General features: G+C 41.9%; 1 protein-coding gene across 3 annotated transcripts in view; it reads right to left on the reverse strand.

Moving 5' to 3' along the window:
- The window catches only part of LOC106561606 (cytoskeleton-associated protein 5-A), a 43,053-nt gene extending 24,152 nt beyond the window's left edge, over positions 1 to 18,901 (reverse strand). For 2 of the 3 annotated variants that reach the window (XM_045688456.2, XM_014125724.3), the window contains exons 1-21: positions 18,761 to 18,901; positions 17,266 to 17,362; positions 16,545 to 16,738; positions 15,691 to 15,897; positions 15,372 to 15,543; positions 15,016 to 15,148; positions 14,469 to 14,569; positions 14,208 to 14,321; positions 13,980 to 14,084; positions 13,781 to 13,870; positions 13,217 to 13,381; positions 12,836 to 12,964; positions 9,657 to 9,821; positions 9,137 to 9,235; positions 8,798 to 8,908; positions 6,193 to 6,285; positions 5,789 to 5,974; positions 3,008 to 3,102; positions 2,652 to 2,835; positions 430 to 572; positions 49 to 223 (exon numbers count right to left, since the gene is read on the reverse strand). In XM_045688456.2, the coding sequence (XP_045544412.2) occupies positions 49 to 223; positions 430 to 572; positions 2,652 to 2,835; positions 3,008 to 3,102; positions 5,789 to 5,974; positions 6,193 to 6,285; positions 8,798 to 8,908; positions 9,137 to 9,235; positions 9,657 to 9,821; positions 12,836 to 12,964; positions 13,217 to 13,381; positions 13,781 to 13,870; positions 13,980 to 14,084; positions 14,208 to 14,321; positions 14,469 to 14,569; positions 15,016 to 15,148; positions 15,372 to 15,543; positions 15,691 to 15,897; positions 16,545 to 16,738; positions 17,266 to 17,322 (2,718 nt within the window). In that variant the 5' untranslated portion in view covers positions 17,323 to 17,362; positions 18,761 to 18,901. Of the gene's footprint in view, positions 1 to 48; positions 224 to 429; positions 573 to 2,651; positions 2,836 to 3,007; positions 3,103 to 5,788; positions 5,975 to 6,192; positions 6,286 to 8,797; positions 8,909 to 9,136; positions 9,236 to 9,656; positions 9,822 to 12,835; positions 12,965 to 13,216; positions 13,382 to 13,780; positions 13,871 to 13,979; positions 14,085 to 14,207; positions 14,322 to 14,468; positions 14,570 to 15,015; positions 15,149 to 15,371; positions 15,544 to 15,690; positions 15,898 to 16,544; positions 16,739 to 17,265; positions 17,363 to 18,614 lie in introns of all 3 variants that reach the window. The other variant, XM_014125723.3, reaches the window with a different exon arrangement.
- Positions 18,902 to 19,630: the final 729 nt, after the last annotated feature.

Genomic DNA, 19,630 nt, shown 5'->3' on the forward strand with positions numbered 1-19,630 from the left:
TCATTTTTTTATGTCATGGTATCTGTCAGAGCAGAGTCCATTTCTTACCAGGATCTTGTTGGAGTCGTTGAGTCGGCCCTTCAGTGCCATGGGCAGCTCTCCTATACTGGGCTGGATGAACTTGGCCTCAGAGATGACTGCTGCCACCTCATCCAGACCTTCCTTACGGATCTTCCAGTTCTTATCAGCCATCTTATCCACCATGTCTTGTGTGATCTTATCACTGACAGGAGATGAAGAAAATAGATTCATAAGGTGAAATGGCTAAACCATTAAACATCAAAACCAAAATAGTCCAAGTAGTATAGGGCTTTTCACACCAAACCAATCGAAGCAGGACTGAGCTGGCCTGTTTACACATCCAGCATACTTGTTGAAAATATGGAACAGTGCTGAAAAGGAGCGGTGAGGTAGTGTGTGAATTCAAACCTGACGTCAGTTCTAGGTAGCAGATCCATGATGTTAGGTGCTCCTCCTCCATCCTCCTCCTGCTCGTCTGCCTCCTCACCGTCCTCCTCTGCACCTCCTTTCTTGGTTCCTCTGAACGCAGCTGGAGGAGACTGGCCTTGCATCTGAAGAGGCAAAAGCAGCAATCTCAGTCACATTGGAAAATATATACCTGTGCATATAAACATTTCTTATATGCCTTCCTGACATCAATCTTATGTTGATCTCAGTTAAACCATAAAGAGGGGGGGGGGGGGGGCGTTACAAATTGAGATTTCTGGTCTGGGGAAGTCTCCACTAGGGATGCAAATGTCAGTCAATTTTGCTGCAGACTAACTGACCCTCAACAAACGGTTACATTTAAAAAATAAAAAAGTAAAATGACGTGACCAACAGAAAATACTATCAGAGATCTGCATATAATAACAAGATGTTTATGTTTCCACCCCAACAATGGCAAGGCGGGAAGGCAGGTGACAAGCTTATGCCCAAAATAAGCCTAAAGAAATCGCATTGAACTTGTTTTGGCAAGAGCGAAACCGCTCGCGTCGCTTCTTCCTCCCTGATACTGACATGCATGCATACAAGGACTGGATATTTTTCATGAATAGCAAGTCTATCGTCTTACAGTCAAAAAGCTATAGCCTATTATTGAACAAGCAACTGCTGTAATGAAGCAGCTAATAAATACAATTAATGGAAAACAGTTATTTCATGGAAAACACAGTTCTAAACTACACACCTAATGGCGAGCATTTTCATGTGACAGACGGAAATCTCAGTTAGAAACGTGCAAAAAGGGGGAATCTAATGGCAACTACTATGATGGGTTGCTAATATGACTTGGATTGTGGCTTTGGCTTCTGGACAACGAAAGTAAGTTGATATGAAATCCAATAGAACAGGAGAGAAATGCTGGTTAATGGCATGAGGAAGTCTTTAGAAAATAATTACCTGCACACTTCTATGGATGGATTTTCGCATGGCTACTTTGAAGTAAAGTAAAACGTCCAGCTCACATTACACTCCCCTGCCTCCAGCTCACATCTCACTCCCCTGCCTCCAGCTCACATCTCACTCCCCTGCCTCCAGCTCACATCTCACTCCCCTGCCTCCAGCTCACTCCCCTGCCTCCAGCTCACTCCCCTGCCTCCAGCTCACTCCCCTGCCTCCAGCTCACTCCCCTGCCTCCAGCTCACTCCCCTGCCTCCAGCTCACTCCCCTGCCTCCAGCTCACTCCCCTGCCTCCAGCTCACATTGAAAAGAAGTGTGTGATGTGCTGATAGTAAGACAGTAAGCAGTCTATAGCCTATGCATCCTAAAGACAAATGGGAGGTGCGCTTCACCAAAAAAAGAAATGCTACTTTTTTGATATCGTGGCCACCAAAGTTAAACACGCGATTGCATTTAGAATTGTTATTTGCTGCCAATGACTGGGCTTATAAAAGCAGGTTTCACTCCAGTAACCTACAGGCTTTTTAAGGAGCTACTCTCGTGCTGACTGACAGGTGGTAGGCTATTCAGCTCCTCAAACTAGGGTCTGTATGCTGTGATAAATTAAATGCATGACGACTACGAAAATAGACGCGCTAATTTAATTCCACAAAATTATGAAAACAACCTATAGACCATTAAGCATGTATTTTCGGCAGCTAACCGATTAACATCACTAGTCTCCACCCTTGCAAAATAAAACCCTCAGCCCCCACCCCCCCGATAATTCTGGATGTTTTTATTCAGGCTGGATATCCCCACCCCCCGATAATTCTGGATGTTTTTATTCAGGCTGGATATCCCCACCCCCCGATAATTCTGGATGTTTTTATTCAGGCTGGATATCCCCACCCCCCCGATAATTCTGGATGTTTTTATTCAGGCTGGATATCCTCACCCCCAGTTGGACCACTGCCTTCGCCCAAACCCAATTCGTCTAAATAACCAGAGACGAAAATCCAAACACTGAACTAATTCTGCTCGTTATCTCATGCAGCCCAAATCCTGATGACAGATCGACGGTACCAGAATGTTAAAATAGTCGGTTCACAAGAGATTCATCTTATGTTGACCAAACAGATCAAAGTTTAAATAAACCTCTAGCTACAAATTTCAAACAGAGGCCAGTCATTAGGAAGAAGGGAAAAAAAACACATCAAATACTATATTGTTTACTTCACTCAACATGTTGCTCACACGTTTTTTCCTACCTTTTCAAACTCATCGTCTATCTGTTTCAGCAGGGCAGGTTTCTCATCCTCGAAGAACATGCGTAGAGGAGCTCCCATGTACAGGTACATGACTCCTAGGAGGGTGATGGCTGCTGTCCGCACCGCAGGGTTGGTCGCTCCCAACGCTGTCTTTACATTGTTGATGAAACCCTTCACATTGATGCTGCAGGGGATAAACATGATCATAAATGTTTATAACGCAAAGCATTCTACCTGCAGACTTGTGTTACCACAATGATTTGGTGAATTCAAATATCTAAATCATAGGACGTTAAAGGCTTTGATACTGTTATTGGTAGATGAATACACCTCCAATAATGGAAATTAAGACTAACCCAGTAAATCCAAATTCCTTCATGGCGTTAGACAACCAGTTGAGGGTTTCAGCTTGATTTTTTGGATTCTTCTGTGCAAAAACCATGGAGACCACCTGAGGGATGAAGCACACTAGTGAACAACTACACGATGTCCATGAACGTCCTGGGAACGTCCTAAAATGGTCCTCTGATGTCCTGGGAACGTACAGGGAACTAGACAAAGGTCCCACAGAGAATGTTCCCTTAGGACCATCAGGCGACGTTCTTAGAGAAAGTGGAATCATATCTAGAAACCAGTCAAATCATAGTTTACAGACCAGGGACCGGTTGAAAAAATAAAAAAGGCCCATGACTGAAACTGAAGAGGATCTCAGTTTGATTGGTTGGGGCCAAGTTAAACTCCCTTCATGTATTGAAAGTCATGACCATCATCATGCTTTTAGGGGAAAATTATCATTTTGTACATGTACTAAACAGAGTCCACCTCCAGAAATGGCCCAAAAACAAACATGTTGATAAAAATGTTAACATCATTTTAACATGTATGGCCTATGCATGGTCTATATTATCAGATGTGCTATTAGCAATAAGCATTATCACCTGTAGCCCAACTGATGAAGCATAGTGGCTATAAAATGTACATAGATTAACATTCTTCAGCCTGCATTTATCCCATTGGACACATCCTGATTGTCATTAATATTATGAATATATGACTATACTTAACTCTGAAAATGGAGAAAAAAATATATACAGTTGAAGTCAGAAGTACACATACAGCTTAGACAAATACATTTCAAACTCAGTTTAACAATTCCTGACATTTAATCCTAGTAAATATTCCCTGTCTTAGGTCAGTTAGGATCACCACTTTATTTTAAGAATGTGAAATGTCAGAATAATAGTAGAGAGAGTGATTTATTTCAGCTTTTATTTCTTTCATCACATTCCCAGTGGGTCAGAAGTTTACATACACTCAATTAGTATTTGGTAGCATTGCCTTTAAATTGTTTAACTTGGGTCAAACATGACAAAACAGGTCCTCATGATGCCATCTGTTTTGTGAAGTGCACCAGTCCCTCCTGCAGCAAAGCACGCCCAAAACATGATGCTGCCAGCCCCGTGCTTCACGGTTGGGATTGTGTTCTTCGGTTTGCAAGCCTCCCCCTTTTTCCTCCAAACACAACGATGGTCATTATGGCCAAACAGTTATATTTTTGTTTCATCAGACCAGAAGACATTTCTCCAAAAAGTACAATCTTTGTCCCCATGTGCAGTTGCAAACCGTAGTCTGGCTTTTTTAATGGTGGTTTTTGAGCAATGGCTTTTTCCTTGCTGAGAGGTCTTTCAGGTTATGTCAATATAGGACTCGTTTTACTGTGGATATAGATACTTTTGTACCTCCAGCATCTTCACAAGGTTCTGTTGTTCTGGGATTGATTTGCACTTTTCGCTCCAAAATACATTCATCTCTAGGAGACAGAACGCGTCTCCTTCCTGAGCGTTATGACGGCTGCATGGTCCCATGGTGTTTATAACTGTGTACTATTGTTTGTACAGATGAACGTGGTACCTTCGGGCGTTTGAAAATTGCTCCCAAGGATGAACCAGACTTGTGGAGGTCTACCATTTTTTGTCTGAGGTCTTGGCTGATTTCTTTTGATTTTCCCATGATGTCAAGCAAAGAGTTTGAAGGTAGGCTTTGAAATACATCCACAGGTACACCTCCAATTAACTCAAATTATGTCAATTAGCCTATCAGAAGCTTCTAAAGCCATGACATTATTTTCTGGACTTTTCCAAGCTGTTTATAGGTGCAGTCAACTTAGTGTATGTAAACTTCTGACCCACTGGAATTGTGATACAGTGAATTATAAGTGAAATAATCTGTCTGTAAACAATTGTTGGAAAAATTACTTGTGTCATGCACATAGATGTCCTAACCGTCTTGCCAAAACTATAGTTTGTTAACAAGAAATTTGTGGAGTGGTTGAAAAATGAGTTTTAATGACTCCAACCTAAGTGTATGTAAACTTCCGACTTCAACTGTATATGACGAAGTATGTCACTGTCCTTTTAAGATGACAATGCCCCTTTAAGAGCTCTGTTGCACAGCTGCGCCTAAACCATGCTTGAAACTCAGGTTGTAAAACTGCATTTGTAAAACTGGGATTCCCCTCTTAAAAAAAAAAAAATCAAAAATCAAAAGCCAAAACTGCTTTCAAAATATTTGCCATAACCACTTTCAAAAGTGTTCTTGCAATTGCATTTAGAATTGTTGTGCACTGACTGCTTGTCAGAATACACGTTTATGGCTCTCCCGACTTGAATGCACCTTGAGAGGAATATTTACCCTGCATAGAACACACAGTAACTACAGACTAGGTCATAGGTCAACTACACATTACAATCTGATTTAGTATCATTAACACCATTACATGGCAAAGATAATTTAATACTTTCCAGTGCTACTATCGGCTTTGAATGCCTCTGCCAGCAACTACAGTAGGCTACACACTGCTGTCTGAGTTGAGCGCCGCTGTGATGTCCATTATAGACTATTTAATGACATTGATCAGAACATCGGAGCGTCATCAACAATCATGCATGTCAGTTCAGTGCACACATTGTAACAGAAAATGAAATATTTGGTAATATATTTTGTACAACAGACATAGTGGAACCCCTGTGATATTTATCTTACTCACGTTGCCATATTTCTTAGTTTTGTTCTTTTCATTCAAAAACAACAGACTAACAGAACAGCAGTGTCATAAACAAATACTGAAAACAACAGACCTGTTCAGCAGTCCAGGGGAGGGAGCAGGCCTCGGCAGTAGCAGTCAGGCCCTCCTTGGCTTTACCCCCACACTTCACATCTCCTATTTTATCAACCAAGCCGTCCAGCACCACGAAGGCAGACGTCTTGGAGAAGGAGCCCTTCTGGGCTATCAGACCCACAATGTGGAGCTTCATCTGCATCACCTGAACAAACACAAGAGCCAAAAGTCAGTTATGCAGACAGAGGCATGTGGGTGGATTCATCTAGTGAATACGTTTTCTTTCTACACGCATCCAAAATAAATGACAGGAGCTGGACAAAAACAAGGTCCAATACCAAAAAAGGGACTGTACACTAAAATATATATTTTATTGTGATACTTCCATTTTAGCGGTAAGTGTTTAAAGTTGGAATACTGTACCTGGAAGTTAGTCTCTTTCCAGCCTGGTTTCTTGGCCAGCATCCTGACCAGAGCCTGGCACGGCATCTCATTCTTGTCCATCTGCTCCACAGCCTGATGACAATCACATGAAAGAACATAGCATAAGATAACAGTACATGACGCCGCCACTTAAACCATGTCTATAACCTATTTACACATGTAATACCCAGGTAGGTTAAAACCTGTTAGGGATAGGGGGCAGTATTTTCACAGCCGGATAAAAAAAACGTACCCGATTTAATCTGGTTACTACTCCTACCCAGAAACTAGAATATGCATATAATTAGTAGATTTGGATAGAAAACACTCTAAAGTTTCTAAAACTGTTTGAATGGTGTCTGTGAGTATAACAGAACTCATATGGCAGGCCAAAACATGAGAAGATTCCATGCAGGAAGTGCCCTGTCTGACAATTTGTTCTCCTACTAGGGCATATCTATCAAAAATACAGCATCTCTGCTGTAACGTGACATTTTCTAAGGCTTCCATTGGCTCTAGGAAGGCGCCAGCAAGTGGAATGAGAGCTCTCCAGTCTCTGGGCGAAAAACAGCAGGGGTTTTTGTGAGTGGTCCTTCTGAGAACAATGACACTGGAGCGCGCGTGCACGAGACGACTCCATGTTTTACTTTCAGTGTTTGAACGAATACAACGTCGCCCGGTTGGAATATTATTGCTATTTTACGAGAAAAATCGCATAAAAATGTATTTTAAACAGCGTTTGACATGCTTCAAAGTACGGTAATGGATTTTTTTTGTCACGAAATGCGCCGGCGCGTCACCCTTCGGATAGTGACTTGAATGCACGAACAAAACGGAGCTATTTGGATATAACTATGGATTATTTCGAACCAAAACAACATTTGTTGTTGAAGCAGAAGTCCTGGGAATGCATTCTGACGAAGAACAGCAAAGGTAATCCAATTTTTTTTTAATAGTAAATCTGTGTTTGGTGAGTGCCAAACTTGGTGGGTATCAAATTAGCTAGCCGTGATATCTACTCAGAATATTGCAAAATGTGCTTTCACCGAAAAGCTATTTTAAAATCTGACACAGCGATTGCATAAAGGAGTTCTGTATATATAATTCTTAAAATTATTATGTATTTTGTGAACGTTAATCGTGAGTAATTTAGTAAATTCACCGGAAGTTTGCGGTGGGTATGCTAGTTCTGAGCATCACATGCTAATGTAAAAAGCTGTTTTTTGATATAAATATGAACTTGATTGAACAAAACATGCATGTATTGTATAACATAATGTCCTAGGAGTGTCATCTGATGAAAATCAAAGGTTAGTGCTGCATTTAGCTGTGGTTTTTGTGACATATATGCTTGCTTGAAAATTGGCTGTGTGATTATTTTTGGGAGGGTACTCTCCTGACATAATCTAATGTTTTGCTTTCGCTGTAAAGCCTTTTTGAAATCGGACAGTGTGGTTAGATTAACGAGAGTCTTATCTTTAAAATGGCGTAAAATAGTCATATGTTTGAGAAATTGAAGTTATAGCATTTTTTAGGTGTTGTGTATTTCGCGCCACGCTATACCATTGGATATTGGTGAGGCGTTCCGCTAGCGGAATGTCTGTCCCTAACAGGTTTTAAAGCAAAAAAATAAAAAAAATTAAAAAAAGAGGTTTATATGCCAGTTGTAGATGCCAAAAAATTCACTGGAATTCAGTAGACAATACCATTATGTTGTATGGAGCATGTTCATGATATGAGCAAAAGCACCAAATTAAATAGAACACAAATGTATTTTATTATGAGGTACAGTGCATTTGGTAAGTATGACTTTTTCCACATTTTGTTACACTACAGCCTTATTCTAAAATGGATCAAATCGTTCCCCCCCCCCTCAATCTACACACAATAACCCATAATAACAAAGCAAAAACAGTTCAGACATTTTTGGTGCCTTTCTTCCTCCAGACATGACGCATTGCATTCAGCCAAAGAGTTCAATCTTGGTTTCATCAGACCAGAGAATCTGGTTTCTCATGGTCAGAGTCATTTGGGTGCCTTTTGGCAAACTCCAAGCGGACTGTCATGTGCCTTTTACTGAGTGGCTTCCATCTGGCCACTCTACCATAAAAGGCCTGATTGGTGGAGCGCTGCAGAGATGGTTGTCCTTCTGGAAGGTTCTCCCATCTCCAGAGGCACTCTGGAGCTCTGTCAGAGTGACCATTGGGTTCTTGGTCACCTCCCTGACCAAGGCCCTTCTCCCCCGATTGCTCAGTTTGGCCGGGCGGCCAGCTCTAGGAAGAGTCTTGGTGGTTCCAAACGTCTGCCATTTAAGAATGATGGAGGCCACTGTGTTCTTGGGGGATACTGAATGCTGCAGAAATGTTTTGGTAACCTTCCCCAGATTATTTGTTCACATTTGCCAAAAAAAATCTAAAAACATGTTTCGTCTTTGTCATTATTGGGTATTGTGTGTAGATTGATGAGGGGAAAAAACAATTGAATCAATTTCAGAATAAGGCTGTAACGTAACAATATGTGGAAAAGGGGAAGAGGTCTGAATACTTTCCAATTGCACTGTATGAGCAAAAAAGAAGTCAAACTATACAAGGTCAAAACTAGTCACCTTCTGAAACTCCTCCATGCTGGCCAGTCTCTCCTTCCAGTTAGCAGAGTCCAGCAGCTGCATGCAGGAGGCAGGGAGCACCGCGGCCGACTTCTCCTCACATATCTCAATCTAGTGGACACAGACATAAGAACGCACTCAAGTTAACGGAGAGCAAAAACTCCCTAGAAAGAAGAAACCTGGAGAGGAACCAGGGTCAGAGCCAACCATAGAGACGACTGCCTCACTCATATTGAAACAGATTACTAAAGCATCAAAACGCAACTGAGTATTCCTACGGTGAAATGGCTGCACATTACAATCTGCGAAACAGCCGTGAAACGTTATGAGCCAACTTACCGATAGCTCTGTCTCTATGAATTCCTTTGTTTCAGGAACTTTCTTTCCTTTGGCACTCAGAGCAGAGGCAGATTTCCCTTTCTTAGGAGGTCCACCAGACTGCAAAATAATGAAAAACACAAAAAAAATAACTTTAGTAGTAGTTGGCCACCTAATCATTGCCCGATTCCCCAATTGGTATTGATCACTCCTCACCTCTCCACCATGATAGCTGATGTATAGTGAGCGTTCTGGCAAAAAATGGTTGCTGTGCGTCACCCAACTGGTTGCTACACATTGGTGGTGGAAGTAGTGAGTTTCCCCCCTTTACTATGTAAAGCGCTTTGAGCACCTACTGTAGATGGAAAGGCGCTATATAAATGCAATCTATTATTATTCCTATGGTTCCTGTGTCTCATTAGGAGCAGTGTAGTGAGCCTAGTAAACAAAACTGGTAGCCTGGGATTCACTTTGTAATGTTGTCTCAGACCAGAGTGGCTTTATTTGCATTTTAATTGTATAATTAATCTCCAAATCACACCTTAGCTGCTGAGGCCTTCTTGGGTGGTCCAGAGGATCTAGCTGGATTCTCAGCAGGCGGTGCAACCTTTGCAGGCGGTGCTACCTTTGCAGCAGGTGCCTTCTTCTCCGCCCCTCCACCACCTTTCTTTCCCAGCAGTTCCACTTTATCAGCACTTTCTTTAATCTGTTCATTTAGAGATGGAGGTCAGGTCATTTCATTTGTTGTCAATTCTTTAACGGCTAAACTTCAAAAAGGGTACAACGTCACTCACTCATAATAGAACCCTTATCCAATAAAGAACTCATCACATTGGCCTCAACTAGTCTGAAGGGGTAAACTAGTTTTTCACAGGATAAGCAACAAGATAATTTTATTTATATATATGAAAACGATAGACTGATACATCTTTTATATAGACTTGCCTAGGGCTGTGGCGGTCACAAAATTGTCACGCAAATAACTGTCGGTCTCATGGTAATTGACAAACACATTTAGCATCTCCTGGCTTCCATACAAGCCACTGATGCAGACCTTTGGAACATCTACATTTTAAATCCATTTAATATAGCCTACACCATCACAAATCCATTATTTATTTTAGGTCTAAAGAAATATGATATGAAGAAAATGTAGTCTATTTCAGAAGAACAAAATAGCATACTTTGAGTTGTCCTCATGTTAGGTCCTGATATGGCTATGACAAATGGCTGCAGGCTACACTAGTTTATTTAGCAGACAAGATTTGCTTAGAATTCCGTGGCATTACTTTATAGTATGAAGAATTACAATTGAACATAGCCGAATTAAAATAGAAAGGATATTTTCTCCAAATGATTTGAGTGCGCACATTTGGCTATTCTGTGTTGAGCGGTTAAGAAAAAAAGATGTACTCCTATATGCTTAATTTAGAGTTATTAATTTAACTTTAGTTGTTCTACAAACGTTGGACTATATGTTTACATTTAATACATTGTAAGGCTGCATGATGTGACTAATGATCACTTGAAAAGTCGCACTTCATCAGTCTCTTATTCACAATTTGACAAGCACTTGATAATGCCTCGAATTTCCCGACGGCATCCCTTTGTGTGGCCATAATGCACCATAAAAAAACGATGCCTTTTGCGGCCAGTGGCTGTTGTGCCCTTGGCCCGGAGTGCTGCGTTGTGCCCTTCTCCCTGAGTGCTGCGCGCTCCGAAGCCCCCCCCAGGCCCTCCGGTCGGGACCTGGCACATGGCCCCCTGTGCTCGGGGGCAGGGTGCACGCCGGGGGGGTCGATCCCCGGGGGCCGCCGGAGGTGCCCCTGTAGCGCTCGGGAGCGTCTGCGCGGGTACAAGCGTAGACAGACATTAGGGATGCAACTGCGTGCGTCCTTATACAATTCCGAGATGCATATTGGAAGAACGGTCCATATTTACTTTTCGTCAGCCAACAAGATGAGTAGGCCTAACAAACAGCAAAAGCACTAGTCTATGTCAATCTACTATCCCCCATAGTACAAAAGTCCACCTATTCTGTGCGAGAAATAAATATTCCAAACATAGTCTGGGACAGTTGTGGGATGAGATAGATTCCAAACTAATACAACCACTAGCATCAAAAACACGATTTTTCACAATGTGGCTGACGCAACAGATCAGAACATTTGGCTTAAAATATGTTGATAAACTATTAGGATATTTCTTCACATTATAAGCGCAGCAATGCACACATGATAGTAGGCTATAAGCGTTAATGTTCCATTAGTGGAAAACACCATTATCAAAAGTGATCGCAAGTGCGATTATACATGTAATGCTTTTATTATAAAGGTGCATTTTTAATGGTGAAAATTATCTTCCCCAAACTTGAAACTCACGTGCTGCTTATGTACGCCAGTTAGGCTCTACACCCCTTGTAAAGCGGATTAATGTGCTTCATTTTTAAGACGTTATTTGGCCACTTTAGTTGTGATACAAACCTTATGAAAACACAAAGGCCCATGGGCTAAGCTAAATGAGGTGTGCGACTGATTTGAAAAGGTCACGCAAAAAAATGCATTGTTTCTTATACTGGGCATCATTCACAAGTGATAATATATCATTCACAAGTGATAGGCTAATATTGTCACCCATCAGACTATTCTTGATTTAAATCTTGTCAGGTTCTAATTTTCAGAGTAAAAACCCGACGGACACTATGAAAGCTTAAACCAAGTTTATTCTTCCCAGAGGATCAATACAGCTGCATTAGACAAAAACCTTTACACACAAGCACAGATTTTTAACCCTTCCTCATAGGCTGAGTCTCCTACACATCTGTACAAACATTGTATCTTAACTGCAAGGCACGACACTTAAGTGATACGGGCCATAAACTTTTATTTCTCCCTTAATGTGACCTGACCTAGACCCCCTTCATCACTAATCCATGGCTCTCTCCCCTTATCAAGGCCTGCCACATGTGAACGCTTTCCTGCAATCAGTACATTCCAAGCTTAGTTGCACACACTATATACCTTCCTCCTACAGATACCCATTAACTTCTGGTGTAGACCCTCTAAACCTGAGCACTCAATATTTCAATAGGATACCTGACAATTAACCTTATCCCAAGATTAGGAGTTTAGTACCCAGAATCCATCAACATATACGTGTGAAGTTTGGATTTAGACAGGTGCATGACAATGGTCCTGTCTCCAAACAGGGGTAGCGGGGAAAAAAACATGTAATCTATGCACTTAAATAGTGAATGGAGGAGACTTTTCCCGTGGTTCATTTTCATGCCAGACAGGTAGGCTATACTCCTGTTGTAAATATAAGCAATGTGCTTAACATTAGGAAAGTTGAGATATAAATATAGTAGGCCTAGCCTATAGAAAGCTGATGGGATCCTCTTTTTAGCAGAGGCCATCACTCTGTTTTCTCACACAATTGCATAGCCTATAGAAATGTTGCTCAACATGAGCTCTCATGTTTGATTAGATTTGAGTACATTTGAGTACATTTGCATTGACGTCAGAGTGATTAGAGGGACAATAGAGTGCTGAGTACCAGGCAGTTAGCAAGTTCGGTAGGCTACTAATGATCAGCAGCAGCATTAGAACTTGGAGAATCATCATTACCATGACTAAACGGTCACGTGGAATTTGACTGCCTTCATGACTTGCGATCACCGGTGTGGTGGTAATACGGTCATCGCAACAGCCCTAGCCTCACCTTGTCAAGCTTGAGTTTATCCAGATCAGCCAGGAATGGGTTGACAGCCTTCTCACCCACCACCTTCATGGCTGTACCCAAAGCTTCATACGCAGCATCTCTCACCTCTGGGGCCGAATCATTCACTTGCTGAGAGGGTTAATCAAGAGATCAGGAGTAGGAGCATTACTCCACACACTCAATCACAAATTGGAGGACAGAGCATAATCTGAACAGAGGGCCATTTTCCCAGACACAGATAAAGCCTAGCCCTAGACTAAAAAGCATTTACAATGTTAGAGTCTTGATTAAGCATGCTTTTTAGTCCAGGACAACGCTTAACCTGTGTCTGGGAAACCAGCCCTGAATTTGCCTGCTTAGAAATAGGAAATGTTCAGATACCTTGAGAAATGCAGGGCAGAAAGCTTTGAGCATGCTCTTTGGCAATGTGGCTTGGGTACAGTGGCGGAAGCTTCTGGCCAGGAACAGAGAGGCCTGTTGTTTGATGGAAGGGTTCTTATTGTCCATCACCCCCAATACATCCTCACTGATATTCTGGAGAGTTGTCTGAAAAACATTGATAGCATTGTGTCAAAAACAAGACATTGAGGGCCTCCCGAGTGGCGCAGCAGTCTAAGGCACTGCATAGCAGTGCTAGCGGCGTCACTACAGATCTGGGTTCGATCCCAGGCTGTGTCGCAGCCGGCAGCGACCGGGAGACCCATGAGGCTGCGTACAATTGGCCCAGCATCGTTAGGGAAGGGTTTGGCTTTAGAGACTCATGTGGCGGGCCGGGAGCATGCAATGACACGTCGCCAGTTGTAGGGTGTTTCCTCCGACACTTTGGAGCGGCTGGCTTCCGGGTTAATCAAGAAATTGCAGAACTATTAACAACCCAAATATCACTGTGACAGTAATCCAAATGCAATCTATATGCATCTACACTGGATGAAACAGTATACTCACAGTAAGGAAGACTGCATCAATAGCCTCTTGCAAGGCCTGGACCACTTGAGGTTTCTTCTCTTTAAACTTTTCTAAAATCGTTGGCACCACCTTGAAAACATTGCGCATAATATATAAGTACTTCTCTTTTTTCGTCAGAAATCAAGATGTATAAAGAGATGTTCCCTCTGCTGTGAGGATAGCTACCTAGTTAACTTACATGTCCTGCATATGTTCCAAACTTCTTCCGGAGCCCAGCAGCTAGTCCAGCCAAACATTTGGCTGCCAAGGTCACCAACATAACATTTGCATCTTTCCCAATAACCTGGAAAACAAGACAGAGTTGTTCAGTAGATTTTTCATTGTCGACTGACCTAATTCCTTGAGACGCATTCCATTTCCCAGGATCCCTGGCATCTCCATTAAGCAGATATGCATGTTACTGTACCTTTTTTAGTGCTCTGACTAAGTCCCCATAGTCACCGTTCTCCAATTTAGGGTTTTTAGCCAAGGTCTCCAATGCTTCCAAGGCCTCTTTCCTCTCCTGCCATTTTTTGGCCTCCTATGGTCAAATAAAAATCAGATAGTTGTTACAGGAAACAAATTTGCAGTGAAACTCATCATATAAAATAATTTAGACACATTCAGCATTACATCATATCCAAAGATCCAATAGGGCCTTTCCTAAAACACAGGGGCCCAAACTTACAATTTTGTCATAGAAGTCTTTAGGTAGTTTGGAGAGGATCTCCACTGGTTCCAGCAGCTCATAAGGATCAACCTGAGGTGCAGGTTCGTCATCATTATCTCCTGAAAGAGTTTACAGACTGAGACCATCTGATATTGTAGTCCTAGACCCATCTCATCAGTAAGAGTATAGAAGAAGAAAAAAGACAAGAGGGGATATATTGGAGACGGTTTGATGTCGACGCTTCAGCACAAAGGCCTTTCTCAAGACCAGTTTCCATCATACGTCAATCTTCTTGTCTGTCAACAACACCTGGGCATTTAAAGTTCACTTTCACAAAGATATAAAGCATTGCACAAATTCATTCTCAAACGCCATTGATGAAGATCAATTGTTCCACAAATGGAATTAAGCTGCAAGGGGTAAAAAGCAGCCTAGTCACAGATCTATTTGTGCCATCTAGCCAACATTTCCATAAGGAGTGGGCAAGATAGCACAAACACACCGGCACCCAGGCTAGGAAAAAGGCTTAAATGTGAACATCAAAACTATTTATGATAAAGCCTACCGTCTGCCTCGTCTCCTCCAGCCGCCTGCTGCTGTTCAAACTTGGCCTTGAGGGCCTGCTGGGAGCGGAGGAAGCGACTCTGTTTAGGGGCCGTTGTTGGCAGCTTCACCCACTCCTCTTCCAGCTCTTTCAACTGTGGAAGAAAGAGGAAGAAACCCAACTGTTAGACATCCCATTCATCGGTTGTTCCGGCATTTAGGGAGACCCATATTGCACATGAGCATAGAGAAACTCTGGCTGCATCTCAATTTGTCTTGCCACAATTCCATGCTATAATCCTATTATTGGAGACAGTCCAACGTCCCTCCCCTCAGAAGAGAGGATGTGAAAGAAAGTGTTCAGAAGTGTCATCTCACCTGAACAGAGTTGATGCCCTGGAGAGGAGGTCGCAGGGCATCCCGGATCCATTTATAGATCTCTACTGAGAGTAGTTTGGCCTCATCTCGGACTGCCTTTTCTCTCGACTCAAACTGTTTGGGCAAAACTTTCACCACTGGCTTCAGGGTAATAATCTTGGAGCCAAATTCACTGGAAATTAAAGAATAAAAATCATGTTACATTTCAGAATTTAGGGCTATGTATGTAATGAAAATAGCGATGAAAAAAAAAAAAAGAAAAGAGTGAATTAATTGGTTGGAGAAATCTCTAGGAAATCTAAGAAATTGAACAGCTCACCTAAGTGCCTTCCTTAAAGTTTCAATACAGGTGACAACAATCTTAGGGTTTTTGTTATCGAGGCCTTTGATGAGCTCGTCCTGAACCACCTCAGCCCTCTCGATCTCTATGTACATGAGGCAGATGTCAGAGCCCAGCTCTTTGGCCCTGGCTTTAGGCTGGTTAAACACTTTACTGACCACTCCAGACACCACCTCTCCTGATGTTCTGGAACACAAGTACAATACAGAGAAGAATACTTAGCCAACCATTCAAATACAAGCTGTTGAAATTCTGTAAAATGTGGGATACATACTGTAGAGTGTACATCATATAACAAGGGTTTGTGGAAACAATACTTGACATTGGATACCATTGTAGAATGCAATATAATACCATGTTGTTCATAACCTGAAGCTGTCCAGGAGGTGTATGAGGTCATCTGGAAATACCACCTTTTAGCTAAACTCAGTATCTACCAGTCATTCAATAGTGTAATCCTTGCCCAATAGGCTGCACACAATAGATGGATATGATGTCAGACTGACTCACGCCATAAATAAATATCAGACAGGCATCACATTTCTCCTGACTGTGTTGCAGCATACTGGAGCTTTCCACAACAAGCCCATATTCACACAGAGAGCAGTACTTATAACACAAACAGAAAGCTTTCACTGGGAGACTGTTGTTATATTCACCCATAGAATTACGATGAGTCACGTATTATAATTCTATGAAATCACCTACCCTGTAGACCCAGGCTATAAGTTAGGCCTCTTCATTAGTCTCTATACAGTGTTTACATCAGGACATATTCAAGTAGCCTGAAGACTGAGAACAAGTCAGATGACAGATGTAGGTTTAATACTTACTTGCCAGACAAATGAGCTTTCTCAACATAAGCAAGTGCTGCCTCGAGGCCCTTGAGCTGGGCCACAGCATTTGAGTCTGTCACAAACTTCTTAAGCAGGCCCAGGTATTTGCCCCATTCTGGGCTCTTCTCATCCTCTATACGCTGGAAGAGCTTCAGGGCTTCTTCATAGCCATTTAGTCTGGCTTTCCATACCTTGGTTGGGATGAAGCAGGAGAATAGTGAGCATTGTGAGGAGAGGGAGTCAAGGTCATTTTGAGTTTATAATTAAGTGATAGGGTGATGTGATCCAGATTCTAGTTGGAATGCCAGAGTAGAGAAACTAATTTAAAATGGGCCTTCTTTGGATGTTATATTGGGCTGTTGCTTGGCCTAGCATATAATCCATTGTGATTGAAGCAGCCAGTAAGGGGTTTCGATCATTTGAGAGAAACTGAAGAGCGGGATTAGTTATACTATTGTATTAGTTATACTTTTGTAAGAAGCCAATAAGCCTTCTCGTCTAGCTCTATGCTGCTGGAAATCCAGTTTAAATGAGATGTTTTTGTGGGGAAAACCATGTTCAATAAAAGCTGCTCTATAAATGATCTTACAATGAAAATACTAGGTGTGCTATTGGATAACATTTTATGAAACAAAACCACCGCTGCTGAAACCCATCCAGCAAGGATTCAACACAGAGGAAAGTCAGGTTTGTTTTAGTGTGTTTAAGGGGTAATCACCTTGTGTTCACACTTCTGGTCGATGGGCAACTTCATCCACTCACTGTCGTCACCCATGATGACCTCTGTGTGTTTGCCTTAGGCCTTACAAATTCAACTGTAATGGAAATATGAAAACAAAGTGAGTCACCATTTTTTATGTGACATCTATTTTAAGTTGGAATGAGTGCTGGTATGTCAATAGTGCAGTCATTTCCATAGTTATCATACCAACGTGAAATTAGAAAACATCATGCAATTTATTTATGAAAGCATCAGTATGATACTCTGGCCCACACCAATAGCACTTGTGTGCAAAGTGCAGACATAATTCAGTAGAACCATTAGCTTTTCTAATGCAATGTCTAAGTAGAGATCTAAAAGACAAAACGTGGCCATTACAATACCCCGCTAGTTGTGGTTAAAATGGCTGTGCTACAGCTCTATTTGAAAGGACAAACCATGCGATTCTCCCCTAATGCATTCGCAGGAGAGAGGCTGCCTTTTCAGATTTCATATTGATCCATGCAGTTTGGGGTAAACAGCTTTGACACATGAAGTGCATATTTCGTCAACAATATGTTAGTCATCTATCCATCTGTCTAGTTATCTAGCTAACGTTAGCTAGCCAAATTAGTTACTTGCAAACATAACCTATATGGTTTTATTAGCTGAGCGATATGTAAAGATTTGCCAAATAACATGGCAACAGAGTCTGGCAAAAAGCTATGATATGGCAGACTGGCTGGGGCGAGTTCAATATTTTGGCTGGGTAAGGTTAGATGGCTTAACTACACTAACTAACTAGCTAAGTTAGCTACATGAATTAACTGCGAGTCTGCGACACTAGCAAACATCGATTTAACTAGTTAGCTAAGTAATGCCAAACATAGTGTGTTCAATGATAATACAATAAAACACATGTATGGCATGATGGAAAAAGGCTTGGAAAAGGCTCCATCTTCAACACAATCTCAATAGGTTAACTAGTTAACGTTAGGCTAATGATAAACATTATTGACAGAACCTCGCCCGCAAATCAAATAACGATATATATATATATATATACGCATACTTTAGAATCAAGGAGCACAGTTAAGCATCAATGCACAGCTAGTTAGCTAACTAACGATGCTAAGCTAAGACTGTTCTTGCAAACGTCAGCTGACAACATCAACTGAAGCTAGCTAATAATGGTTAGCAACAGTAGCTAGCAACTTAGCTAGATGCGCCTGTCAACACGCCCAAAACTCAACCATCCATTTTAACTTTTTACAAGGATACTTTATCACCAACCAGTATAACGTGGAGTAAAATATAAAGCATGATGACATTGTATTAAGCTGACATATGCACACAATAAGACTCACTATTGTCTGCCACAAAGCTAATCCATCCGCGAACCACAGGGCCCAGAAATCGCAGAACAATAATGTCGAAGTCCGCGTGAAAGCGCGGGCTCGCCTTTCAGTAGGAAGCTAACACGCAAACCAATGAATAAAGGCCTTTTGGTTACCTGGGGGTCTTTCTGGTAGGCAAATGAACGTTAGCTAGCTAACGTTATATAGATAGAGACGATATTTGATCATTACTCTCTGCGAGCTTTGAAACGCCTCCAAGGGCGGAGAGTCTGAGGGAGCACCACAGAGAGGGGCACCGCCTCAAGCAGTCATCCTACGTCATTGCCAGTAAAAAAATGTTTAGACCTCAACCAACCTGTGCTTACATGGCAACATTCAATCACAAGTATTCTGATGCCAATTCCTGCTCATAGAGCAAATGGTATATCTGCATATAGCACAAGGCATATGTATTGAACATAATGTGAGCCCTGAAACTGTAAAGGTACAGACAGCATGGTCATGGTCTCTTCTATTCATCCCCAGTGCCTGAGGGTTAATGAATCAGTCCTCAAACTAATACCACTGTCTTTCCTGAGGTGAGTTTGGTGCCTCTCTATTGTCTTCAGTCCACCCCTGTCCCTTCCTTTCTCTGCTCTAAAACACTCGTTTTAAGATTAAGGGTAAACTGTGCAACTTTCATAAGGTCTGGATGCCTTATATGGAACACTGTACGACAAAAGGAGTCTGTATTGAAAACATGCCCACGTCAGGGAAGATACCTATTTAGGCAATCCCTAGCTGCTGGGTTGCTCAGTCCTGTCCCTGGGGCTGTACTGTTGTCACTCTGGCCTCGACCTAACACATCTGAAACCAATAATAAATGTTTCACTAAGATCCTAAAGCTGAGTGGGGTGTGTTGGGTTGAGGCGCTGCAGGGCAGTGGACCCCTAGGGGCAGGACAGGGTGACCCAGCTATATTGTGTGCAAGTAAAAAGAGCTCTACAGTACTATTAGGCCTATGGTATGAATTATATGGAACGTGT

The sequence above is a fragment of the Salmo salar genome, chromosome 10 (genome assembly GCF_965601325.2).
Source record: "Salmo salar chromosome 10, fSalSal1, whole genome shotgun sequence".
In the NCBI taxonomy this organism is placed as follows: Eukaryota; Metazoa; Chordata; class Actinopteri; order Salmoniformes; family Salmonidae; genus Salmo; species Salmo salar.